Source organism: Nesoenas mayeri (genome assembly GCF_963082525.1).
Source record: "Nesoenas mayeri genome assembly, chromosome: 11".
In the NCBI taxonomy this organism is placed as follows: domain Eukaryota; kingdom Metazoa; phylum Chordata; class Aves; order Columbiformes; family Columbidae; genus Nesoenas; species Nesoenas mayeri.
Window position 1 is genome coordinate 21,156,814 of NC_137563.1, and position 27,446 is coordinate 21,184,259.

The 27,446-nt window shown below is 55.5% G+C and overlaps 1 protein-coding gene across 1 annotated transcript; it reads right to left on the bottom strand.

The window, feature by feature from the left end:
• Window positions 1–127: 127 nt before the first annotated feature.
• On the bottom strand, window positions 128–27,044 carry LOC308044738 (mucosa-associated lymphoid tissue lymphoma translocation protein 1-like; the record flags this gene model as incomplete). Its single annotated transcript, XM_080351606.1, has 15 exons — window positions 128–463; window positions 2,593–2,718; window positions 8,116–8,267; window positions 8,373–8,504; window positions 8,790–8,917; window positions 9,475–9,549; window positions 13,268–13,445; window positions 19,513–19,716; window positions 20,406–20,432; window positions 21,862–21,958; window positions 23,368–23,546; window positions 24,156–24,309; window positions 25,626–25,805; window positions 25,928–26,022; window positions 26,912–27,044. The coding sequence occupies 15 exons, from the start codon at window positions 27,042–27,044 to the stop codon at window positions 128–130; spliced, it is 2,196 nt and encodes a 731-aa protein (XP_080207732.1).
• Window positions 27,045–27,446: the final 402 nt, after the last annotated feature.

A 27,446-nucleotide genomic window follows, 5' to 3' on the forward strand; every position in this document is an offset into this window, starting at 1 on the left:
AAACCTCCTTTGGACAGCGTGATCGCTGAGGCTGGGGAGCAGCTGACGGACTCTGATGTATTTAGCACTTGAATAACTGCCACCTCTGTAAAAACGATGTCCCAGGGCTGGGGACAGCGGCTGCGGGTCAGGGCTGGTCGTGCCCCGGGCCAGCGCGCAGCAGAGCCGAGCAGAGCTGGCTCAGGTCGCTCTCGTCGTTCTCCTCGGGCTCGCTGGCCTGTGAGGGCTGGCTGCAGGGCCAGCTGCGGCCCGAGCCCGTCCCCAGGGACGCTGGTCCCCCCGGGTCCCCGCACAGGCTGCCTGCGCGGGACGGAGTCCGGAGGTGGCCGGGCTGCGGGTGGCTCTGCTGCCCGAAGAACGGCCCCAGCAGCGACTTGTGGAGGGTGGTCTGCAGGCTCTCGCAAGCCCTCTGCCCCGCGCCCTGCGGGGTGTAGTGCAAATCCAAGCGCAGCACCACGTCCGCCTGGAAGAGCAAAGGACGCAAAGTGAATCGGAGACAAAGACTCAAGCGTTTCGGGGCTGCCGCTGTCAGCAGAAACAGGCTGGCCGGCAGTTCCGCGGGCTCGCAGCCCCATGCTGTGGCACGACGGAGCAGCGCCGCTGCCAGAGAAAAGCAGCTCTGGCGCGATGCTCGTGGCCATGAGCTGCCGTTTCCAGATTTCAGGACCTCTCCTGAAATTGAGACACCTCACTTGGGACCCGGCCAGCCCAGCTGTCCCCGCAAGCATCGCCCTGGGGAGCGGGAGGGGACAGGGGCTGCGGCCACGGCAGCGACGCCACGCTGCCCATCCGGCCACGGCTCGGGATTGCTGCACACATGGGAGGAAAGCAGGCACGGGGGGGATGTGAACCACTTAAATAAAACACACACCGCGCAGCAAAAGCCAACAGCTTTAAACAGCAGTGCTCCGCGGGGATCCATTTGCAGTCTAGCGCTATTTTAGATTTTTATGAAAGATGGTGAATAAATCAGAAAATAACCACATTTATGGGAGCCAAATCTCTGAATATGAAGCCCCAGCATGGGGCTGTGCCCGAGACGCTTGGCTGTGCAAAGCAGGGAGATGGATAACGGAGCAAGGAGAAGATTTTGGCAGGCAAAGCAGGGTCCTGGTCTCATGTCTGCACTTCAAAGCATCGCTGTACTCTTGGGAAGGGTTCAGAAAAGAACTCCAGGAACAATCAAGGACTGGAAGAGCTGCCATATGCCGCAGCACGTCAGGCACTCAGCAAACGGAGCTCGTGTGCGCAGATCCAGGCAGCACCTCGAGAGCAACACGGGGCGCGAGTCTGTGCGGAGCAGAGAACAGCAGCTGGCACAGGGTGTTAGAGGGGAAAATTCAAACGAGAAACAAGGTGCACACTATTTGGGGAGAGACAATCTGCTGGAGAGACAAGCCAGGGGAATGGCAATTCTGCCTTTCTCGTGGTCTTTAAATAGTTCAAGAGCCTTTGAAGTGTGGCAGAGAGGCACAGCTTGGATCAGGCTGGGGGTGTCACTGATGGCAGCGGATAAACCCCCTGCTGCTCGAGATCCCGGGCAGCCCCTGAGCCCATTGCTCAGGCTAGCGAGACATCATCTGAAATATCTGGGTTACTCTGATCTCCCCTGGGCTGACACAGGCTCAGAACAGCCTCCCTAGCTGCGCAGCACAGAAAAACAGAGCGAACAGGAACAACCCCAGGTTCCAGTGTAAGTTGGGGAATGAGCTATTAGAGAGCAGCGTAGGGGAAAGGGACCTGGGGGTCTTGGGGACAGCAGGGTGACCATGAGCCAGCACTGGGCCCTTGTGGCCAGGAAGCCAATGGGACCTGGGGTGGGTTAGAAGGGGGTGGTCAGTAGGTCAGAGAGGTTCTCCTGCCCCTCTGCTCTGCCCTGGGGAGACCACACCTGGAATCTTGTGTCCAGCTGTGGCCCCTCAGTTCCAGCAGGACAGGGAACTGCTGCAGAGAGTCCAGCGCAGCCACCAAGATGCTGCAGGGAGTGGAGCATCTCCCGTGTGAGGAAAGGCTGAGGGAGCTGGGGCTCTGGAGCTGGACAAGAGGACACTGAGGGGGGACTCATTCCTGGGGATCAATATGGAAAGGGGCAGTGTCAGGAGGATGGAGCCAGGCTCTGCTGGTGACAACCAGGGACAGGACAAGGGGCAATGGGTGCAAACTGGAACACAGGAGGTTCCACTGAAATTTGAGAAGCAACTTGTTTGGGGTGAGGGTGGCAGAGCCTGGCCCAGGCTGCCCAGGGGGTTGTGGAGTCTCCTTCTGTGCAGACATTCCAACCCGCCTGGACACCTTCCTGTGTAACCTCATCTGGGTGTTCCTGCTCCATGGGGGGATTGCACTGGATGAGCTTTCCAGGGCCCTTCAACCCCTGACATTCTGGGATTCTGTGAACCAAGAGGAAGAGGATGGCTTTTGTGCCTTGAAGGTCCACCAGCTCCTGCACCATCCACCTGCGTGTCACAGTGACACAGACATGCCAGGCACTGCATAGAGACACAGTCAGAGGGACACATCCAGCAGGGACTGGGGGGTACCAGCGACATGGGGCTGCTGCAGAACCACAGAGATTTGCACCTCGCCGATCCCCACCTGAATTCTCTGCAGTCCGCAGAGCTGGAAGACGCAGTCCAGCTCCTCCCGCTTGTACACGGCGGCGAGCAGCGTCTCGGCTGGCTCCGGGCGGCTCTCTTCCAGGACAGCTGCATCATCCACCTCCTGCGTCAGGGAGAGAAAACAACAGAGGAAATGTAAGGAAACTGGAGCATCAGCCCTGGTGTGGACACGCGATCACCCACACAGCAGTGCCCTTGACGCTTTGGCTGGTGGAAACGCTGTGTACCCCAGTGGAAGTACAGAAATACAGGGGTTTCACACACCCGCCTTGTGCATGGCAGTGTGAAATCCTAGTTAAACATCCCCTGAGGGCATCTACCAGGAAAACTGGGGTACAGTGGGATTTCCAGCCCAGCCGACAGCAGCAACAGCCAGTGTCACAACCCGCTGCAGCACAGGGGTGTGTTGGGGGCAGTGAGGTTTCCCAGGGCACATGTTCGAGTTAACCCCCTGCCACCTATAAATCAGTCAATTCTGTCTGAATTACTCAAACTTTCCCAAAATAGCCCCGTCTCTTTGAGATCTCCAGTAACAAACGTGCCGCTAATCGCACAAAAAGAGACAAGGGAATAAGGGCCTCACGAAACAGCAAGTCGCTCTGGATTTGAGCCCCCTGGGCTGGGTGACAGCCCACAGTGCACCAGCCTGTCCCATGAGAAGGTGCTTCCCTCTGCCAGCAGCCACAGGGGCCGGATGCTGCCGAGGTGGTGTGGCCAATGCTGGGACGTGCCGGTGGCTTTGGGCAGGTCAGCGCAGCCACACGCGGCACACGGGGAGGGTCCGACCCTCGCAAGGCTCCCGCGCTGTTGGCAGAAGCAGCACGGGGTGTGCTGAGGAAGGACGGCAGGACGCTGCGGGGAGGCACAGGCTGGAGAAGCCCAGGGAGGTGTTGAGAGGCTTAGCAGACCTTGCATAAACAGTTGCCCGCAAGCAGCCACAGCAATTTGTTTCTGGTGAGGAAAATAGTGGGAGTAGAAACTAAAATCACAGAAATACAGAATCATTTTGGTTGGAAGAGACCCTCAAGATCATCAAGTCCAATGTTACCCCAACCCTGGCACTGCCCCATGTCCCTGAGAACCCAATTTCCACATCTGTTCAACCCTCCAGGCAGTTGCAGAGAGCGAAAAGGTCTCCCCTTCGTCCCTTGGGATGATCCCAAGGCGAAGGGGCGAACGCTCGACACTGGGGGGAAATGCCCGAAGTCCCTTCAGCATTCACACAGGGAGGACGTTGTCTCTTTGGCCAGGACCCTCACCATGGGGACGCAGAGCAGAAGGGACCAAAGGCACCACATGGCCCAAACTCCACAGATTTGGTGATGCACATCATGCCCAACAGATGCTCTAAGAGATCCACGTGGGTGCTGACTTTGCAACACCCTCAGGCAAAACCCCTCCCAGACATTCACTCTTCTTACCATGAAAACGTCATGTTCACTCTGGATCTCCTCCACTGCAATTCAAACCATGACTTCCTTCCATGCCGGGAAAAACTTTTTGTACATTTGAAGGCCTCCCATCCACCTATTTTTGCTTTTCTTGCCTAAACCACAATTCTCTTACTCCTTCTTTATTCCTTTGGATGCCCTTTAGTTGGTCCCCATGGAGCACAGACCCAAAACTGGATGGCTCAGCAGCAGCGAGAAGAGCCAGAGAGGATCTCACACAGACCCCAGAGCTCTGGTTTACAAGCTCAGCTCAGTTTTCTGCCCTGGTTTTGTTGCACCAGCTGCTGTGGATCTCGACCAGGATTTGTACACCAGTTGTTTCCCATTCAGGAACCTGCATCTGCTGGGTAACAGCCTTGGCCTCTGTGTATCTAATAAGCGCGTGCTACAGCACATCACCGAGGTCATCAGTGAAAACAGAAAACAAGCCCGCAGCCCTGGTTTTCCAAAAGAAACAACATTCAATCATCCTCAGAGCAGGAAAGTTTTAGTTTTAATTTAATGTCTCTACACGGGGTTTTCCTTCTCAGATGCAGGACTTTGCGCTTCCCCTTGTTGAATTCATGAGGTTCCTGTTGGCCCATTTCTCCAGCCTGTCCACGTCCCTCTGGAAGCAAACACAACCGTCAGCCGCGCCTCCCAGCCAGTGTGCGCAGCAAACCTGCCGAGTGTACGCTCTGCCCCACCATGCAGAGCAGCAACAACGACACAAACTGCTGGTGACACGGAGCTGGGAGCAGTGGGTGACACTGGGAGCTGTGCTGCCATCAGAGACCTGGACAGGATGGAGAGCTGGGCGGGGAAACATTTAATTAAATAGAACAAGGGCAAGTGTAGAGTCTTGAATCTGGGCAGGAACAACCCCAGGTTCCAGTGTAAGTTGGGGAATGAGCTATTAGAGAGCAGCGTAGGGGAAAGGGACCTGGGAGTCCTGGGGACAGCAGGGTGACCATGAGCCAGCACTGGGCCCTTGTGGCCAGGAAGCCAATGGGACCTGGGGTGGGTTAGAAGGGGGTGGTCAGTAGGTCAGAGAGGTTCTCCTGCCCCTCTGCTCTGCCCTGGGGAGACCACACCTGGAATCTTGTGTCCAGCTGTGGCCCCTCAGCTCCAGCAGGACAGGGAACTGCTGCAGAGAGTCCAGCGCAGCCACCAAGATGCTGCAGGGAGTGGAGCATCTCCCGTGTGAGGAAAGGCTGAGGGAGCTGGGGCTCTGGAGCTGGACAAGAGGACACTGAGGGGGGACTCATTCCTGGGGATCAAGATGGAAAGGGGCAGTGTCAGGAGGATGGAGCCAGGCTCTGCTGGTGACAACCAGGGACAGGACAAGGGGCAATGGGTGCAAACTGGAACACAGGAGGTTCCACTGAAATCTGAGAAGCAACTTGTTGGGGTGAGGGTGGCAGAGCCTGGCCCAGGCTGCCCAGGGGGTTTGTGGAGTCTCCTTCAGTGCAGACATTCCAACCCGCCTGGACACCTTCCTGTGTAACCTCATCTGGGTGTTCCTGCTCCATGGGGGGATTGCACTGGATGAGCTTTCCAGGGCCCTTCAACCCCTCACATTCTGGGACTCAGGGATTATTGGCTCCACCACCTTCCCAGGGAACAAGGTGAGGCTGACCAGCCCTGTAGCTCCTCAGATCTTCGCCCTTGCCCTGCTGAAGGCAGGAGTGACACCAGCTTTCTTCCAGGCCCCAGGACGATTACCTAGAGCTAATGGAAAGTGGCCTCACAGTCTCATCATTGGCTCCCTCAGCTCTGGTGAGTGCATCCCATCAGGTCACAGAGATTTGTACACGTTCAGTTTGTTGACGTGCTCCTTGACCTGGTCTAAGTCTTCCTTGCTCCAGACCTGGTCTCCGGGGCCTGGGAGTCCTGGAGACCGAGATGAAGAAGGCATCAAGCACCCTGGCCTTTTCCACATCCTGTGTCACCTTGTAGAAACCCTTCTTGTTCCTGCTTTAGCTTTGACTTTCCTAGCCTCAAGTCGACGTGCTTGAACCACATCTCTATAGCCGTTCTACACCAGCCACCCTTGCTTCTACCTCTTGCACACCTCCTTTCCACGTGTGAGCTCAGTTAGGAGCCCTGGCACATCCATCACCTCCTGCCACCTCTGCTCCCCTCCCTGTTCATCAGCATCCTTGAAAATCCACCAGCTCCCCAGGACCTCTCGTATCTCCAGGGCCACATCCCACAAGAACACAGCTCTCCAGCTTGATGACCTTCAAGATATTCACCTGGGTGAGGACCGAGCCAATCTGAAGCCCTGACATGTGAGATTCAAAGCAAGTACTTCCTTCCATTAGTCTCCTTTATCACTGCTGGCTGGACAGGAGTCAGGAAATGGAAAAAAAAGTATTTTCTAAATTAATTTTTTAGCCTACTCATAATTATTTATAAACATCTCCCCAAGGTGGAGTGCATTTTTTAACACAGATGATGCCCAGGAAGTGGCAAGACCAGAGTTTTAGCTGGCCCAGAGTTTCAGATATTCTAAATAAATTGCAGAAATGGTGACTGGAGAGGTCGTAGGTCAAACAGCTCCAGACTTGGAAACAAGGAGATCAAACATAACAGTTTAACAGAAGTGGACATTTGAGCAGCACAGAGCATAAAATGGGAATGTCTTAGACCTCAGCATCAGATGTCAGGATGTGCTGCCACCACTGCAGACACCACTGGAGGTCAGTGTGAGCTCACACAGGACAGAGATGGGGATCCCACTGCCCTGGCTCTCCTGGGGTCCCTTTCTGGTCTCCCCAGTTCCTCCTGAGGCAGCTCCGGATGCAGGAACAAGCAGCTGGGTCCCCCTTTCCCCACCATGCAGGGCAGATACACACAAACACACAGAAAACACGCGACTTTCACGTGTGCTTAGGGGGCTCACGAGGGGAAATGATGCTCCGGCTTGGTCCTGGGCAGGATCAGGCTCCAAACCTCCCGCTGCATCAGCAACCACAATGGACCTGGGGTCAGCATCCCTCCACGAGCAACAAGGGCAAAAATCCACCAGAGTCACGCTACGCTTCAGCAAAAGGGCTACGGAAAATGAGGAAGATGGTTAGTAAAAAGGAGCAGCGAGTTAAATCCATAGCGGGGGCACAGAAACCACCAGGAGAGACCACGCTGGGCATGTGGTCTGTTAGGAAAGGTGTGAGAAACGGTGCGAGGAAACTGCTCCGGCTCAACCGGGAGCAAGTTCAGGAGGATATATTGTTGCATTAAGATATATCACAGAATCCCAGAATGTGAGGGGCTGGAAGGGACCTGGAAAGCCCATCCAGTGCAATCCCCCCATGGAGCAGGAACACCCAGATGAGGTTACACAGGAAGGTGTCCAGGCGGGTTGGAATGTCTGCACAGAAGGAGACTCCACAACCCCCTGGGCAGCCTGGGCCAGGCTCTGACACCCTCACCCCAAACAAGTTGCTTCTCAGATTTCAGTGGAACCTCCTGTGTTCCAGTTTGCACCCATTGCCCCTTGTCCTGTCCCTGGTTGTCACCAGAAGAGCCTGGCTCCATCCTCCTGACACTCCCCCTTTCCATCTTGATCCCCAGGAATGAGTCCCCCCTCAGTGTCCTCTTGTCCAGCTCCAGAGCCCCAGCTCCCTCAGCCTTTCCTCACATGGGAGATGCTCCACTCCCTTCAGCATAGTATTAGCACAGTGGACTATGAAGGCATCATTCAAAAAGCCAGATTTGCTTCCAAACGCAGAAAACAGAAAGGCTGTTCACCTCAATCAGATTAACTGCAATAATTTAATCAGGCGGGGCAGAAATCGATCTGAGGAATAACTGGCAAAAGGCATCAAAAGCGGCACCCAACCTACTTTTTGATGCATTAGGAGCAAGGCGCAGGGGGTCTGCAGGGCACCGGTACGCGGGAGAACACTCAGAGGTGTCTGCACAGAGGATTGTTTGCACCAGAGGCAGCACAGAAGATCCTTGTCCATGTGGGTTCAGCCTTTTCCAGCCCTCAGAACCCCACAACGCTCCTCCTACCCTTGCCCTGGTGGGAACTGGGGGGACGGACCAACATGGGGACTCACGGTGGGTCTGCAGAGCAGGACACGGGCGTCAGCGACATGGGCCGGGGGCGGCTGCAGCTTGGCGCACACGTACATCATGTTGGAGAAGAGCCGGTGGAAGCAAAGCTCCACCTGTGCGCCGCAGGGGAAGGTCAGCGTCCTGCTCAGTGGGTCTGGAAGGAAAAGCCCCGCAGGGTCAGCAGCTGGTGGCCCTCAGCTCCTTGGGGGTCCCACCAACACCCCCGCAGACACGGGGACCCCCAGCTCTCCCCTCTCACCATGGCTGCGGCCCCACTGCTCGGCAGCTTCTCCCGAGGGGCAGATGGGGTCCGTCAGGGACCGGGCTTCCTTCAGGGTGTGTTTGATCTCCATCACCTGCTTCCCAGTGACCAAGGGATCCCGGCCGATGTCTGGGGGAAAGAGTTTGGAGGAACAAGGGTCACTCCAGGTTCCTTAGTCATCATCCTGCCTTTCAGACCCTGCGCGAACATCTCCGTACCACTGCCAGGTTATTAAAAGCTCGCACGGGTCATGGCCTGCAATTTGGTTTATATGGAGGGGGATCAGAGGCGCTGATCCTCACCCTCGCTGGGATGGCTGGGGTGCCAAAGAGCAGCTCGGTTTCTGCTAATACCTCTTCTCACCCTTCTACTGAAGGAAGCAGTTTCTAGCCTGGATTAAAAGCACTTCTTTACCTTCTAACACATCCTCCAGCATGTGTGTAACCTTCTTCTCCTGCAGAATATGTTTCTTCAGATATTTCATGAAGATCCCAGAGCTGAACTCCCCATCCTGCAATTCGTAGGCTTCCGCATCTTCACACCTGCAAGGGTAAGGACTCGTTCTCACGTTTCTGCAACGCGCACAAAGCCCCTGGGGTGAGTCAGGGCTTGTCAACTCCATCTAGAGTCTGTTGGCCGAGATCAAGTCAGCAAAGTGCTTGGTTTTGCCCCAGGAGAGGATGGGAAGGGCACAGGACAGGAAAAGGCAGGGAGGGCGACGGGAGAGGGGAGCGCAGCCTCTTTTCCAGCCTGGGTGGGTGACAGCAGATGCAAAGTCAGCGGAACCGCCACTGGGGCAGCCAGCATACTCATCCTCATCTCTGGAGGCTTCAGCTTGAGGCACGTGTGCTTTGGGAATCAGGCTGTGGCATGGAAGGATGGGTTACAGGAGCTGACACCACATATAACCTGTAACTGATGCACATGCTGCCACTAGTGATGTCAGGAGGAAGAAAAAAAGCGTCTGAACAGGGAACGCTAGAGATGGAGGATGAGAACCAGAGGAAACACGAGCAAAGCCTCCAGAGCCACCAGGTGTGAAGGGCTGGGAGATGTGTCTGTCCCGCGGCGCAGCGCGGGCACAGCAAAGCATACTCACGTGGCGTAGCCGTACACGGTGTTGCCCCAGGGCTCCAGCGCCTGCACCTGGGAGAGGGGACACTCCGGGTTGTACCTGGAAGAGGAGACAGAGGCGCCTGTTGGTGTTGGGGACACCTGACAGCACGTGGCGGGAGGGGACAGAGCCCACGTGTGCCACCAGGTCCACATCCTATGGATGGCCAGAGATCAAGATCAACCCTCACATCAAATAAAACCACCCATGTTACCTGGGCAGCAACAGAGGTTGAAGCTCGGAGTCCTACAAAGAACTTAAACCACAGGAAAATGAGTAGATAAGACCAGCTGTGACCCTGTTATTTTCAAGATCAAATCCGAGGTGATAGTCCTGGTTTCCACCAAAAGAAAGCTATCCTGGTTGCACTTAATGGCCGAGCCTTGCCCATCTGACTGCAGGAGGCTGAAGAGCGTGAGGACCAGCTGCCTCCAGTTTACACCAGTGTCTTGGAGCTGTTCCCCGTCACGCAGGGACAGGAGCCAGGCACGGTGGCAGCGTTACGTGGTGTTATTTAGTTGCAGGGCGGTTTCCTGGGGCTGAAGGTGGCACAGCGAGGAGAGCAGAAGGGAGGATGTAGCACCAGCAGCCAGCACGGTATTAATACCTACTGCTGGTGGCCTCGTCTGGAGACGTTTAATAGTGGCATTCGTCTGGCCTGTGTAAGTTTTCTAAAGATGATCAGAAGAGAAAATGTGGAGAGGGAGATAAGCTTCTAAATACGAACACTGAACAGATTTATCTGCCCCTAAGCTGCTCCTAAATGAACACAGAAATCTGAGATTCCAGGTCTGAGGAGAAATGAGACACGGGATCCCGAAATAAGCCGAGGTCCTGTTGTCCCCCAGCTGGGAACACCCACCCGAGGTTGTGCAGACACGGCTTGATGCAAAGCTTTTGAAGCTTCAGCTTCAAGCTTGAATTTCCAGGGCCGTTTCCAGATGGTGACCAAACATGGGAAGAGACCCAACAGCAGAGAAGGTGGCAGCGCTCCCTCCTGCTTCACAGCCCTAAAAAGCCTCATTTATACAGCACATCTCATGCAACCTGGTTGTGATCTGCATCTGAGACAGGCGACGGCGTCCTTCTGTCCTAAGTGAGGCACACTAGAAACCCTCATAAATCAGGGAGTTCTGGAAGAGAAAATCGTATCCGCCCCGAATCAGCACATAAACGCAGGAGGCTGCACACAGGCTGCGTGTTCCTGGTTCCTCTGCTGAAGCTGAACATCTGCTACCACTTGGCAAAGGATAATGTGTTTCTCATCGCCTTGGCATTTCTGCTGCCGACATTCGGGGTGAGGAGATGCTCTCAGCACAGACACAGCTCGAGCACGGCCGAGGGAACCGTCGACACACTCACAGCATCAGCCCCACCAAAAGGGCGCGGGGAAAGGAGGCCCCTGTTTTAAGGAGTGGTGTAAACACACACAGCCATGAACTCCAGACTCTTTAGTGAGCTGAAATGGTGACTTCTCAGGAAGAATGAGCTCAGGAGAGAGCTTCTAGAGCACCCTGTGAGGCCGTGGATAACAGCTGGGGATGACGCTAAGCGCTGTGCTTGCTGTGGGAAACAGGAGGAAAGAAGTGGGAGATCTTGGGGTGGGAGAGAGAAAAAGAGCTGCACAACCGTGTGGGAACGCCACAGCAGATATCACAGTGCGTCCTTTTGCCAAAGCACCGTTAAGACTCCACAAAGCCCACAAATCGCTGGTGCAGCCAAGAAAGGAGACATTAGCTTGAAAGCTGCTTCACAGATCAGCGCCATTCATGTTGGACAAGGAATTACTGGAGAGAGTCCAGCGAGAGCTATGAAGATGGTGAGGGATCTGGAGTATCTTTGTGATGAGGAGACACTGAGAGAGCTGGGGCTGTTGAGCTGGAGAAGAGAAGCTGAGAGGGATCTTATTGATGCTGATCAACGTCTCAGGGTGGGTGTCAGAGGATGGAGCAGACTCTGTTCAGTGGTGCCCAACGCCAGGGTGAGGGGCAACGGGCACAGACTGAAACACAGGAGGCTCCATCTGAACATGAGCAGAAACTTCTTTGCTGTGATGGCAGGACCCAGCGTCTGTGAGACCCGATGTCTTTGAGATGCTGCCAGGGCTGGGGGGTTTGGGGCAAGGGGTTGAAACACAGAAAGACAAACCCTATGCTGAGCTTCAGCCAACAATTTACAGCAGGGCAGAGCTGGCACTCAGCAGGGCTTTAGGCAAATTGCCTGTATTTGCCAGGCTTCTTCACCCTGAAAAATCGTAGAATCATTTTGGTTCGAAAAGATGCTCAAGATGATCGAGTCCAACTGTTCCCCCACCTCTGGCACTGCCCCATGTCCTGAAAACCTCATCTAAATGCCCGTTAACCCCCTCCAGGGATGGTGACTCCAGCACTGCCCTGGGCAGCCTGTTCAATGCCCCACAGCCCTTTGGGGAAGAAATTGTTCCCCAAATCCAACCTCAACCTCCCCTGGGCAACTTGAGGCCGTTTCCTCTGCTCCTGGCGCTTGTTCCTGGGGAGCAGAGCCCGACCCCCCTGGCTCCAAGCTCCTTTCAGGCAGTTCAGAGATCAGAAGGTCTCCCCTCAGCTCCTGCTCTCCAGCTGAACCCCCCAGGTCCCTCAGCTGCTCCATCACACTTGTGCTCCAACCCCTCACCAGCTCCGTTCCCTTCTCTCCACTCGCTCTAGCACCTCAAGGCCTTTCTTGGCATGACGAGCCCAGAACTGAAACTCCCTTAACAGTGAATACAAATGGTGGTACATCAACAGTTGAGATCTAAAAAATGAAAATTTAATAAATGAAACAAACGTGCTTTCCCCATCAGTTCACCAAGAAGCAACACTAGCAGGGTCTCCACCAGATCACAGAGTCCCAGAATGTGAGGGGTTGGAAGGGCCCTGGAAAGCTCATCCAGTGCAATCCCCCCATGGAGCAGGAACACCCAGATGAGGTTACACAGGAAGGTGTCCAGGCGGGTTGGAATGTCTGCACAGAAGGAGACTCCACAACCCCCCTGGGCAGCCTGGGCCAGGCTCTGCCACCCTCACCCCAAACAAGTTGCTTCTCAGATTTCAGTGGAACCTCCTGTGTTCCAGTTTGCACCCATTGCCCCTTGTCCTGTCACTGGTTGTCACCAGCAGAGCCTGGCTCCATCCTCCTGACACTGCCCCTTTCCATCTTGATCCCCAGGAATGAGTCCCCCCTCAGTGTCCTCTTGTCCAGCTCCAGAGCCCCAGCTCCCTCAGCCTTTCCTCACACGGGAGATGCTCCACTCCCTGCAGCATCTTGGTGGCTGCGCTGGACTCTCTGCAGCAGTTCCCTGTCCTGCTGGAACTGAGGGGCCACAACTGGACACAAGATTCCAGGTGTGGTCTCCCCAGGGCAGAGCAGAGGGGCAGGAGAACCTCTCTGACCTACTGACCACCCGCTTCTAACCCACCCCAGGTACCATTGGCTTCCTGGCCACAAGGGCCCCGTGCTGGCTCAAGGCACACAGTGCTCAGGCAGCATCTGATGCTCTTTGCACCTAATATGCGACTGACTGAGCTTCCCAGGAGACGCTGCAAGACCTGGCAGTCCTGCTGATTTTATGACACAGCCCGATAAGCTTTAACAGAGGCCTGGGCTCAGCAGCACAACAGGGGACATAGCCCCAGCAATCCAAGGGAAGGCCTCACCTGGTTGTGCAGAAGCAAGGGCTGAGGCAATCAGCCATTTCCCCCAACCCTCAAAATGCCGCGCTTTGCCCACCCTGCGCCGCGAAGGGTGACCAGCACCCTACCATTTCCGGCAGGTGTCCAGCAGGATGAGGTTCAGGGCCGTGTGCTGCTGCTGCATCTTCTGGAGGATCCTCTGCACGCTGATGCAGTTCGCAGGGGTGTAGGGTTGTGGAGCATCAACGGGGACCATGTAGTTCCTCCCCGAATGTTCATACCCGTGACCAGCGTAGTAGAAAATAGCTACAAACAGGGAAAGGAGATGAATCGTGCTGAGAACCTGCAGGTCTGTCACCAGCGCCCCACGGCCATATCCCACCTGCTGTCCTGAAGGGACACTGGTGCAGGGCAGACCTGGACCAGTAGCACCTATGAAAATGGAGCTATGCTGACTTCAGAATCCCAGAGTGTCAGGGGTTGAAGGGCCCTGGAAAGCTCATGCAGTGCAATCCCCCCATGGAGCAGGAACACCCAGATGAGGTTACACAGGAAGGTGTCCAGGCGGGTTGGAATGTCTGCACAGAAGGAGACTCCACAACCCCCTGGGCAGCCTGGGCCAGGCTCTGCCACCCTCACCCCAACAAGTTGCTTCTCCTCTTTCAGTGGAAGCTCCTGTGTTCCAGTTTGTACCCATTGCCCCTTGTCCTGTCCCTGGTTGTCACCAGAAGAGCCTGCTTTCCCTTAAGCACGTGAAACTCAGTAATGGTTTTCTCAGGAGAGACGCAACATGGGGACACCCAGCTCGGGAAGGCAGCTCGGGGAACCAACATGGGTTAAAAACAGCTCTGCAAAGTGACACAAACAGACTGCAGCTGAGGGACGGTGAAGAACAAGAGGTCAGAAACGGGAACAAGCAGCCAAGAGGCAAAGGCAGGAGAAATTCTCCAGGCAGATTCGCTGCTGAAGCCCCCGCTGTGCTGAGTGACCTGTCTCATGTCCCCTCCGCTGCCCCTGCCCCCTGAAGGACTGAAAGCCTGAGCTCATCGTCAGGAGGGTGGAAACCATGAGCTCACCGTCAAAAAGGCCTCGAGTCACCTTTGGTTTCCATTCTCGGGGGACAATGGAAAGTTACTCAATCGGCTGTTTCCACAGGTGCCCGCAAGGTTTGGGTTCCTCTTCTTGTGGATCACCAGCCAGAGAGAGCAGGCTCTGATTTGCAGAAGTTTTGAACTTTCATAACTTGCAAATCGAAGCCACAAAAACCTCCCCTGAGACTATAAAAGAGTGTAAACTAGGAAGAGTTCTGGAAAAATCACATGCAGAGGTTTGGCCCCCAGGTCACCGAGCACTGATGGCTTCAGTTCCTCTGCCTCTACTCTAGTGTGGGAAAGGGAGGTGACAACATCCATCACCAGCCAGCATCACTGACACATGGAAAAACACTGAAATGCTCCAGACAAGCCCATGAAGAATCATTCAGTCATTAAATCTTCTCACTTTTTAGGTCATGTTGTACATCCTGAACGCACTGCCAAGGGCTCCCCATGCTATATGAACCACAAAACTCGTGTTCAGATCCAAAAAGATGCGAGTTTCACATCAGCTGAGCAACTTTGCAAACCCCTCCTGGGCTTCATCTCTCCTCCTGAAGAGGAAAGTCAACAATTTGCCTAGAGAAGGAGGGGTTTTTATTCCAAGCTAACATTTCAGCGCTTTTCACATATCTCGCCAGTCAAAACCATGAATCAGAGACAAGCTTCCGAGTACCGAATTAAAAAGGGGAAGCTCCAGGCACTGCTAATAGTACAGGAAATGTCAACATGCAGCTTAATTAAGGCATGACGGCACATTCCTAGTATTTCATTCGCAACTTTCTGCTCTCGTTGCATTTCTGACATTATTTTGTTGACTCAGGACTTTTTAGGACTCTTGAAATAACACGCAGGGGGGTTCCTCGTTTGCCCGAGGGCTGCACAATGAGACCATTCAGGGGTGTCTGAGGCTTTCAAAATGCCTCTGCAGCTTTTCTGAGAGGAGATCTGGAGGAAGAGCAGCCAGAGGAGCCACCAATTCCATATGGTGAATTAGGGAAGCCCTTGGGTCATGTCGAACGTGCAGCCGCACAAGATCCCTGTGCCTGAAAACGAAGCCGGGTTTTGCTCCAGGCTTGAGGAATCTCAGAGAAGGTTCAATAAGAAGGAGGACATGGTCAGATAACCCCAGGTAGTGTTTTGGCTGGGGCTGAGCACTGGTTGAGCAGCAAGGCTGGGTCACGGTGGACACCATCCCAAGGATGAGCCAGCATTGACTGGGGACAGACATGTGGGATCCTGTGTCCAGTTCTAGGGACTTCAATTCAAGAAGAAGGTGGAGAAGCTGGAAAAAGCAGAAGCAACCAAGGTGTTGCGGCGCAGGGCCTGGGACGAGATGGGGAAGGAACTGGGCTGGGGTGGCCTGGAGATGTGGAGGTAACAGGAGGTCTAACAACAGCCTCCAGTTCCTGCAGCAGCACTTCCAGAGACAACAAAGCCCAACTCTCCTGGTTGGTGTGGACAATACAAGATGGGACCATGAGCACCAAGCACGGAGGGTCATGTTTGACAGGAGGAATCACAGAATCATTTCAGTTGGAAGAGACCCTCAGGATCATTGAGTCCACCCATAACCCAACTTGAGCACTGCCCCATGTCCCTGAGAACCTCGTCTAAACGCCTTTTAAACCCCTCCAGGGATGGTGACTCCACCACTGGCCTGGAAGAGGGAAGGACTTTCCCAGAGGATGGTGCAGCCCTGGGGGGCTCCATACTTGGAAGGCTTCAAGACCTGACAAGGAGCAACACAACCAACCCCAACCTTGTGTTGATGACTCCAAAGTCCCTTCCCTGTAGAAGTGTAAATCACAGATGAGTCAGTTAAGGACACGCAAGGGAGGGCCAGACATCCAGAGAGCCCCACAGTGAGGTCTAGGGAGGTCAGACACGTGTCCTTCAGCTCTTATCAGCATCCTGAAGCTAAATCATAGAATCATTTCAGTTGGAAGTGACCCTTAGGATCATCGAGTCCAACCATAACCCAACTCTAATACTAAACCATGTCCCTAAGAACCTCATCTCTTCATCTTTAAAACACCTCCAGGGATGGTGACTCAGATAAATAAAACTCTCGAAGCAACAACAAGCACCAACCCAATCGGCTGCGTCCTCCCTTCCAATCTGCACCAGCAGAGAGATGCACGAATCTCAGCAGCACCTCTGCCGCTGGAGTCACACTTGACAGCTATGTCTGTGTCACATCAGTCTCCCGGTCCAGCCCGATGACAGTACTGCTCCCAGCTCCCTGCGTCACTCCGGACACCGACACAAAGCTCTCCTGACTTCAGCCACGGTGGTGGCACATCCAAGTTCCTTCAGCAAGAAAAACCTCTGTGATCTAGTTTTCATAGGCTGCCCAGGGTTTTCCTGGGGCTGCTGTCTCACCACTCTCTGCCCACACACATGGGACCTGTGAATCCTAAACATCTCAGTTGGCTCTAGATGTTTATCATGGAGCCTTGAAAAATTGACACATAGGGTTTAGGAGAAATTGTTAGCTTCTTGAAAGGCTGAGGGAGCTGGGGCTCTCGAGCTTGGATGATCATCAGCCAACAATGGGCCCTTGTGGGGGTACCTGGGGTGGGTAAGAAGGGGGTGGTCAGTAGGTCAGAGAGGTTCTCCTGCCCCTCTGCTCTGCCCTGGGGAGACCACACCTGGAATCTTGTGTCCAGCTGTGGCCCCTCAGTTCCAGCAGGACAGGGAACTGCTGCAGAGAGTCCAGCGCAGCCACCAAGATGCTGCAGGGAGTGGAGCATCTCCCGTGTGAGGAAAGGCTGAGGGAGCTGGGGCTCTGGAGCTGGACAAGAGGACACTGAGGGGGGACTCATTGCTGGGGATCAAGATGGAAAGGGGCAGTGTCAGGAGGATGGAGCCAGGCTCTTCTGGTGACAACCAGTGACAGGACAAAGGGCAATGGGTGCAAACCGGAACACAGGAGGTTCCACTGAAATTTGAGAAGCAACTTGTTTGGGGTGAGGGTGGCAGAGCCTGGCCCAGGCTGCCCAGGGGGTTGTGGAGTCTCCTTCTGTGCAGACATTCCAACCCGCCTGGACACCTTCCTGTGTAACCTCATCTGGGTGTTCCTGCTCCATGGGGGATTGCACTGGATGAGCTTTCCAGGGCCCTTCCAACCCCTGACATTATTCTCTGATTCTAAATGTGCGTTTTTATTAGCAAGACAAGTTAATTTCAATTATATAAACTTCACCTGGTTCTTTTATGTCAGGAAAGCAGCTGAAGAAATGCTGGAAGATGCATGGCAGTGAGAGGCAGCAGCACATGTGGGATGGAGAAACCCTGGGGCAGGCTGACCCCGGGCCCCACCATTATGTCTGGATGCCACCAATTATGGCAAGAGCCCCCAACTCCACCAGCCCGCGATGGTTCGCTGCCTCCAAATAACAGCGACCGCCTGGCTTAGAGAGCTGTAAAGAAAAGCACCATCGGGAGCAGACTGTGCCCAGCAAGCACTTGAGGCTTTATCAAGGTTCAGTAACTCAGCTGTTCACGTTTTCCCTGCCGGTGCACAAAATCAATTTGGCCAGGAAGGATCAGTGGCCACGAATGCAGAAGAGCACTCAGAGTTTAACTAAGGCACGACAGCATGAAAGGTTTGCTGTTTCCAGATGTTTTTTCTCTTCAGTGCTCATGAAAACAAGGGAAATGCTCTGGACAAAACGCCATTTTGTCTTCACATGCTACGGATGGAGGGCAGGAACAGCAGTGCCCTCAGAAAAGCAGAGAAGCCCCCCAGGGATGGCTCTGGGCAAGGAGAGCAGGTAAAGCCCGAGATGCCAGAGGATTTCAGAGAGCAGCCACAAAGGGAAGCTGCAAATGAAGTCACAGGAATACGCCGTCATCAGATGACGCGCCCAACCGGACCGGCGACAACCGCGTCCCGTCCTGCCCCAGCGGCTCAGCCTCCCGGTGAGTCAGGGCTTCCCGGAACGAGGCGGCCCTGCAGCGTGTGGCTGCGTCCTCATCCATTGCACAACCTCAAACCTCACGCCGAGCTGGAACTGTGCTGCCTTTGACTGAGTGCCCTGGTATGACACGCAGATGGGTGAAGATAAACTGTGTGCTAAGGTTGGGAAGCAAAAAAAACCTCCCAGGTGTTTTCAGGGTATCCCGAGAACCTCAGAAACCACAAAGAAGCTACTTTCAGCCCCAGATCTGAACACCTGCGTAAAGATCCACAAGATCTGCCGGTTTGGTGTTTGAGGAACACTCGGCGTGCGATAAGCTCAAAGTCAAACCTCTAAGCCATCTGCAGCTGGGAATGTGCTTCTGCAAAAAGGCTGTCAAGGGCTCAAATTAGACCATCAGGAAAGAGAAACAAGGAAATTGTGGCCGGCTATAGCAGACCTGGGTCAAAACGAGCTCCTCTCTTCACCAAAGAGTGCAGTGGGGACAACTGATGAGTATATCTCCTCAATTTGCCATCCAGCAAGACCTGGACAGGCTGGAGAGTTGGGCAGGGAAAAATATAATGAAATATAACAAGGGCAAGTGTAGAGTCTTGAATCTGGGCAGGAACAACCCCAGGTTCCAGTATAAGTTGGGGAATGAGCTATTAGAGAGCAGTGTAGGGGAAAGGGGCCTGGGGGTCCTGGGGACAGCAGGGTGACCATGAGCCAGCACTGGGCCCTTGTGGCCAGGAAGCCAATGGGACCTGGGGTGGGTTAGAAGGGGGTGGTCAGTAGGTCAGAGAGGTTCTCCTGCCCCTCTGCTCTGCCCTGGGGAGACCACACCTGGAATCTTGTGTCCAGCTGTGGCCCCTCAGCTCCAGCAGGACAGGGAACTGCTGCAGAGAGTCCAGCGCAGCCACCAAGATGCTGCAGGGAGTGGAGCATCTCCCGTGTGAGGAAAGGCTGAGGGAGCTGGGGCTCTGGAGCTGGACAAGAGGACACTGAGGGGGGACTCATTCCTGGGGATCAAGATGGAAAGGGGCAGTGTCAGGAGGATGGAGCCAGGCTCTGCTGGTGACAACCAGGGACAGGACAAGGGGCAATGGGTGCAAACTGGAACACCGGAGGTTCCACTTAAATCTGAGAAGTAACTTGTTAGGGGTGAGGGTGTCAGAGCCTGGCCCAGGCTGCCCAGGGGGGTTGTGGAGTCTCCTTCTGTGCAGACATTCCAACCCGCCTGGACACCTTCCTGTGTAACCTCATCTGGGTGTTCCTGCTCCATGGGGGGATTGCACTGGATGAGCTTTCCAGGGCCCTTCAACCCCTCACATTCTGGGATTCTGTAAGGAAAGATCAAAAGACCGGCCTTACCGTAGACTCCCTTCCCCAGAAGCTGCAGGAACCGACTGACCGCTGCCACCATCTCAGCCTTGTTCAGGTCCAGAAGGGAGACGACCTGGAAGCCCAGCTGCTCCAGAAGGTGTCTCAGCTCAAACACATCCGTGAGGGGAGCCAGCAGGTTGGGGTGATGCTGGTAGCGGTTGTTGCCCACTAAAAGCGCTATTTTGCCTGTAGCTGCCAGAAACACCAATTGACAAAGCTGTAAATACTCAGCAGGGGACAAGGTCTCACCTCCTGCGGCTGAGGGAGGACACAGGAAAACTTTTCTGCCATCTTGGCAGGAAGGGCAGACCCTGCGCTGCTGCAAACCTGGAGCGCTCTCCAGGAAGCTTGCGGCTTTCTGAACGCTTTGTCAAAATACACAAACCAACATTGTGAAAGAAAGACTTGAAAAGTTTTCACTAGGCAACCAAAATTCAAGAGGATCTGCACTACTGAGGTTAATGGGCACCTGCTGTGCTTTCATTTCAACCCCACTTGCCACCACAGGAAAAACAGATTTATTGCACTCGAGAGTGGTGGGAGCAAGGAGCTCGGCCCTGCACCATGAAGGTATTTCAAGGAAGGGAAAAGGTGTCACAGGAACTTTTAAGTTCATTTGGCAGGTGTGGAGGTCAAGACTCGGTTGCTCATTAGGAATAACCTTACTCCATCTGCTGAGACTGCTGAGGTCTTGGCAGGTGATGGGACTCATCCTGTGCCTTGCAGCTCGGATCCCAAAAGCACAGAGACCATGACAGTGTGGGAATAAAGGCTTGAAGCAGTCTCCACAAAAAAACCACTCCCAGTCCTCCCATCCACCCTGCAGTCTGGCTTTTAATTAAGAGAATAATCACTCAGGAAGAAAAAATGACAGCACTCACCAAAAAACTTCTCCGGGTGACACATACCTGGAAATGAGAGAGGGAAATGATAAGCCCATGCGCAGCGCCCCGGTACCAGCTCCCATCTCAGGTCTGAAACCTGCTCCGACATCCCCCAGCAACACAAAGCCGGAGCAAACACCGCGGAGCATCCGCATGAGCAGCACTGATCGCTAACCTTAAAGATGCTGTTCTGGTGATTTGGGGAGGATTTATAAAATCCTGCTTGATTTCTGAAATCCTGAGCAGCTGGGAAGCAAAGCTGGAGAAGGGGCAGGCCAGGGGAAGGAGGCCCAGCACGGAGACCATACCCATCTGCACTTCCTGAGTTCCCTGCTCCCTCACTGCAGCAAAAGCAAAGGAAACAAGACCAAAATAAGCTCCAGAACAGAGAGCTTCTCCCTATGAGCAGTCAGCGCAGAGGAGGCTGACTGTTTGCTTTTGGTTGTGATAATATTCCCTGAGCCTTTCACCACCCTGCATTGCCTTTCCCTGCCCTTCAGCAGCTCCAGCTCAGAAAAGCCACCCCAAACGTGACTCACTCTCACGAGCTCCACCAGCTCCCCTGCCCTAGCGCTCTCGGCCTCTTAGAATTGTCATTACCCTAACAGCTCCAGCTTTTCCTATATAAATTAAAAATAAGTTTTTAAAAATTCAGCTTAGGAGAAAACCCTAAAGCCCTAAGGGCTCTAAAATTAAAGGTATATTTTTAATTGCATAAATTTCACAGATCTGAAAGACCTTTAGCACCGTAACTAGAGTTGCTAATGCTCCAGGGATGTCTGGAAAGGCATCAGAACAAGCCCGTTCATCCTCTTCTGCCTCTGACGGAGCTGCCTGTTGCACCTTAAAGCTACCCAGACATAACGTTTTGAACCCAACCTAATCCTGTGTCCCTTTCTTGATGCCTGTCCCTCCAGATGCTGTTTTGCCAGCTGTGAGGAGGCACAGAGGGTTCTCTCTGATCCAGGATCAATTTGCCTTCTGAAGCAATGTTAAAGCCAGCTTAAAAGGTGAGATGAGAAGCTTATGGCATAGAAAAATCTCTAGGTGGAGTAAAGAGCCAGCAAAGCCAGGCTGTGCTATTCCTGTCTCACCGAGGCGCAGCATCCCTGAGGCTCCGGGGACCCAAACTCTCCCTGGGATCCGTCAGCTCACGCTGCATCAGGCCTGGGCTGCCAGCCTGAGCAGCCTGAACTCTCCCAAATAAATACCATCCTTTCCAGCTCCCTGTGTCCGAGCGCATCGCTTCATCTCAGCAGGGCTGTACATGAGCTTTAGCAAAGGACCCCGCTGCGATTTGGCCGAGGAACCATTGAACTGGCAACTCAGCAAAGCAAAAACGACGCAGCCCGGAGTTTCCAGGTGAGAGCACTACATTCCTGTCTGCTCTCTAACCGCTTTTCAGGCTCGAAGGTCACCTGCAGCAGAGCAGCCACGGGTTGGTTCTGCTCACCTATGTGAACATCCACGGCGTGGGTCCAGTGCTCGCCGTGGCTGTTGGAGGCACAGCACAGGTACGTGCCGGAGTCGCTGACCTTTGCGTGGGCGATCTAGACAGACCAAAAGTGAAATCGCATTATTTACGGTGAAAGTTTGCGGCCCCCTGCCGGTATCTGCCAAAGGCACCTGTGTTCCTGGAATAAAAAGCCTTTTATCTTGCTGTTCGCTGAGATCTCATTCTTTGCCTTGCAAAGCTAAAAGATTTCCCAGGACTCCTGTCTATCTAAGAAGCTCAGTAAGGCCACATGCTAAGGTTTGCTGCTGATCCCTGCTCTGGAGTGCAAGAATCCACTGCCTTCTTCTCCCCCCAGACTGTGTGTCATAGCCATACTCTCCCCAGGCGTCACACTGAGAGGACAGTGCATGGCTATCATCAGAAGGTTCCATGTTTTTCCTCTTAGGTGACATTTCCTAGATTTCTGATCATGCCCATTGCTCTTTTCTGGCAAATTTTCGAGTCCTACCCATCTCTCTTGACATGGGATAAGGATCAAGCAGAACGGGCTGACAGGACCTGTGTGGCTCCCTAGCCCAGGCTCACGCTGAGTCAGGCTGGCCACGGCTTTGTCCAGTCGAGGACTGAAAACCTCCAAGGACAGAGATCTCGCTGCCCTTCTGGCTCCAGTGCACCACCACCCACCTCCAAATGAAGAACCTCTTCCTGATCCCCAGCCTGCACTTTCAGTGCAATCTGAGGCCACTGCCCCCTATAATATCATCTCCCACTACCAAGACTGGATCTCTCGTCTTTGCTCCCCTTCATGTGATGCCCCCGAAGGAAAACTGCCTTTCTTGCATCAAGAAGACAGACACTGATTTCCATCCAGCCAGTGACCCAAAAGAATCCCAGACCTTTTGCTGTCTCCCTGACTCTTCTCTGCCAGGACTAACCACTTTTCCTCCTAGCTCTCCTGCAGACAGCACCCCCGCAGCTCCGGCACTCCGCAGTCCCCTGCGCAGACTTACAATACCTGTTCTTGTGCCACTGCTGCAAAAAGAGACGTGCTGAGAGCCCTTGAAATGCCCTGAGCGTCTATGAATCAGTTACTTCTTAGAGAAAGGGCTCGTAGACGCCCCAAAGCATCTATGAATTGGTTATTTCTTAGAGAAACATCCGCAGCTTTGAAAGAGGCACATAAAATGTATTCCCTCTTCACCCCAAGTCCTTCAGTCATCTCTCAAAGCAGCGGGGGTGATACGTGGAGTGATTTCTCACAACCCCGCAACATAGCGGGGAAAGAGAACTGAGCATGCGGCTGCTTCTGGAGAAAAAGGGAGGACAGGCGAGGAGAGACACGCAGATATGAGCCAGGCTTAAGGATTGCCACCTGTCACATCCAGGATGCCAATGACACAATTTTGAGCAGCCTCTCCGAGGCTCCTGCGGCTCCAGCAAGGAGCTCCTCCCACCACCCACCTCGGCAGCCAGAGTTTCTGAACTATCCCAAGGCAACGTTACCCAGAGTTTCTTTTTCCTCTGGTGCTCCAGCGGGTTCCCGTTCCGGTACCACTGGTAGGCTGGCGCGGGGACACCCATGGCAGCGCACTGCAGCTGGAGCGGCTTCCCCACCTCCACCCGCTGCTCCGTGGGGTTGAGGACGACAACCGGCTCTCCTCGCCAGCGCTGAGTGGGCAGCCCTGCAAAGCAGCAACACAGAATTGGTCCTCCCTCCACAAGGACAGAAAACAATACATTGCCAGAAAAGCAAGCTTCTTCCATCTGCACCAAGAGATGCCGTCCCACAGGATGTCACCGCTGCGCCTTTCTGCTCTGGAAGCAGGGAATCCTTGAAAGCAACACCCACGACAGCAAATAACACACCAAACCCTGCCTACGGCTTCCCAGCTCGCCCTTTCCTGCCAAGGGCGCAGTCAACACGCTGAGGTCAACCACACCCGCAGCTATTTTTGCTTGGCTTCCAAATAGCCAGATTGCCTCTTCCAGTCCTTCTGCCCAAAGCAAATGGGCAAACAGCTGGCATAACTCTGGGAAACTCACGGTGCGTGGTTAGCGGGTACATACAGACAGGGCTATTGAGACCGTGACAAGGACCTGAACCACCCAGAGGATGGACACAGAGGTCTGGCTTAGACCTACAGGCTCACATTGCTGGAACAACTCTTCTGTATTATGATTTTTGAGCTGGAAGGGGACACAGCCCTGGGAACCACCAACAATCACCACTGCAAGGGAATACAATGTCTACACAAAGCATAAAACAGAGAAGCTATAAGACACACTTGTACCTCTGGCAACGCACTGATGGACCTCCACCTTCACCCAGTCAGAGAAGACGGCATTTCTGTGGAGGTCATTGACTCTGCAGGTGTAGAGCTGGGTCTGCTGTGCAGTGATGGGCAAGTCTGGATCGGTGGCACCAGGAATCTGGTGGCAGTGAGACTAAAGGGAAAACACAAGCAGTGGGCAGTGAGTCCCCCCTTGTTGCTGGTAGTAGAAAGCACCAGCAGGCCCCTTGTAAGAGCAGGAAAAGTGGAAAACCCCAGGTTCCTCCCTTCCTCAAGCCATAAGGATGCAGGAGAAGGGGCTTTTCCATCGCATGTCCCTTCCCAGCATCTGCAGAAGCCCTTGGCATGCACGCACATCCTATCCCACCTCTCCTTCTCGCATCCTGGTCCCCACCGGGTCTGCCCACATGGGGCCAGCTCCATAGAGTCACAGAATCATTTAGGTTGGAAAAGCCCCTCAAGATCAAGTACAGCTATAACCTAACTCTGGCACTAGCCCATGTCCCTGAGAACCTTGTCTATACATCTGTTCAATCCCTTCAGGGATGGCAAGTCCACCACTGCCCTAGGCAGCCTGTTCCAACAATTTACAACCCTTCCCATGAGGAAATGTTTTCTAATATCCAATCTGAACCTCCCCTGGTGCAACTCGAGGCCATTTCCCCTTGTCCTGCTGACCCATCACTGCAGGCAGGGACTGCAGAATCCCAGAATGTGAGGGGTTGGAAGGGCCCTGGAAAGCTCATCCAGTGCAATCCCCCCATGGAGCAGGAATACCCAGATGAGGTTACACAGGAAGGTGTCCAGGCGGGTTGGAATGTCTGCACAGAAGGAGACTCCACAACCCCCCTGGGCAGCCTGGGCCAGGCTCTGACACCCTCACCCCAACAAGTTGCTTCTCATATTTAAGTGGAACCTCCTGTGTTCCAGTTTGCACCCATTGCCCCTTGTCCTGTCCCTGGTTGTCACCAGAAGAGCCTGGCTCCACCCTCCTGACACTGCCCCTTTCCATCTTGATCCCCAGGAATGAGTCCCCCCTCAGTGTCCTCTTGTCCAGCTCCAGAGCCCCAGCTCCCTCAGCCTTTCCTCACACGGGAGATGCTCCACTCCCTGCACCATCTTGGTGGCTGCGCTGGACTCTCTCCAGCAGTTCCCTGTCCTGCTGGAACTGAGGGGCCACAGCTGGACACAAGATTCCAGGTGTGGTCTCCCCAGGGCAGAGCAGAGGGGCAGGAGAACCTCTCTGACCTACTGACCACCCCCTTCTAACCCATCCCAGGTCCCATTGGCTTCCTGGCCACAAGGGCCCAGTGCTGGCTCATGGTCACCCTGCTGTCCCCAGGACCCCCAGCTCCCTTTCCCCTACGCTGCTCTCCAATAGGTCATTCCCCAACTCACACTGGACCCTGGGGCTGTTCCTGCCCAGATGTCAGACCCCACACTTGCCCCGTCCTGCGCTCCCGCCGTTACCTGCTGCTGGCAGAACCACTGGTACTGCAGCGCCGTGCGGCCCTGGGCTCTGCACCGCAGGCTGAACGAGTGTCCCACGGGGACCGACACGGACACGGGCTGCTCAGTGATCACGATGGCTGCGGAGAAACGGGGCACGGCGGTGGGAATCACCGCGGGGGGTCGCTCCCTCCCGCCGTGCTGCAAGAGGGGGCCCGTGTGGGAGGAGGGGGATGCGGAACAACACGGGTGCCCGGGGATGCCCGGGGCTGTCCGGGTGGTCCCCGGGGGATCGCCCGGGCCGAGCTCCCCACAGCGCTCACCTTCCTGCATCGCTTCTCCGGCGGCTCCTCCCCGGCCCCAGCGGCCGCCGGCGGGGCCCGCGGCGGCTCCTCTCCCGGGGCAGCGGCAGCAGCACCTGCGGCGGGCGGGAAAGCGGCGCCGGGAGCTCGGGGGCGGCTCGGGGCCGGCCGCGGGGCCGCTCACCCGGCGCGGCGGCGGGCGGGCATGGCGGCCCCGGGGGCGGGGAAGGCCGGGCGGCGGGGCGGGGCAGGCCGGGTTCCGGGCTCCGGCTGGCAGGGTCGGGGCCTCGCCGGGCTCCCCCCGCTCTCACCCGCCGCCGGCCCCGCGCTGCCCGCCCCGCTGCCGCCGACAAACCCGCGGGGCGGCGCTGGGGGACGCCGGGGCTGCCCCTGGGCCCGGGACAGCCCGGCACGGCCCGGGACAGCCCGGTACAGCACAGCCCGGCACGGCCCGGGACAGCACAGCCCGGCACGGCCCGGGACAGCCCGGGACAGCACAGCCCTACACGGCCCGGGACAGCACAGCCCGGCACGGCCCGGGACAGCCCGGGACAGCACAGCCCGGGACAGCCCGGCACAGCTGCCCGTGCCGTCCCTGCTCACGGGTGTCCTGGCCTCCTCCCCGCGGTGTCCCCCTCCCTCTCCCTACAGGTGTCATTGCCCCTTCCACATTCGTGTCCTCACCCCATCCCCAAGTGTGTCCTTCCCCCTTCCCTACCGGTGTCCACGCTCACATCCCCATGGGTGTCCTCACCCCATTCTCAGGTGTGTCCTTGCCCCTTCCCCACAGGTGACCTCACCCCCGTCCCCACAGCTGTGTTCACCCACGTCCCTACAGGTGTCCTCACCCCATCCCCATGGCCGTCCCTCTCCCTACAGGTATCCTTACCCGTTCCCCACAGGTGTCCTCACCCCATCCCCAAATGTGTCCTTGCCCCCTCCCCACAGGTGTCTCTGCTCCTGTCCCCACTCTGGCCCCTGCTCCCGTCCCCACGGCGCCCTCACCTCTCTCCCGGGGGCCGCAGCCCCAAGGCTCATGGTGGAGCCCCAGCTGCACCGGCTTTGCTCCGCGGGCGGGGGGAAACCCCACGGTGCTGCTTCCTCCGAGAAATCCCCGCCGGGCCGGCGGGGCTGGCATCACGAGGCCCCGGGGGAAGTGGCACTGGGCCAGCCGGAGGTTGCACAAGCCCCTCTGGGCCAGGGCAGAGCTGGGATGGCTGTGGACAGACCTGTCCCGTGGGGAAGCGACGCGGCAGCGAGCGGCAGCACTGGGTGCTGCTGGGCCATGACTTTCGTTTACAAAGTTCTAACAAGTAAGATCGGATGCAAGAAACTAAAATTTTTCAGGAGTCAGCACACGGGAAGGAGCTTGAGGTGTGTGAAATGGCGGGTGGAGAGGAGGGAGAGTGAACGGGGGGAGGCTGGTCGTTGTTCCTAAAGAATTTTACCCTGCAGTGACCAGGCAGCAGGTCTGGGCTCAGGAACTCAGGGGCCACCCTGACCGGGTCCCAGACGCAGGGCAGACAAATTCTCCCAGATT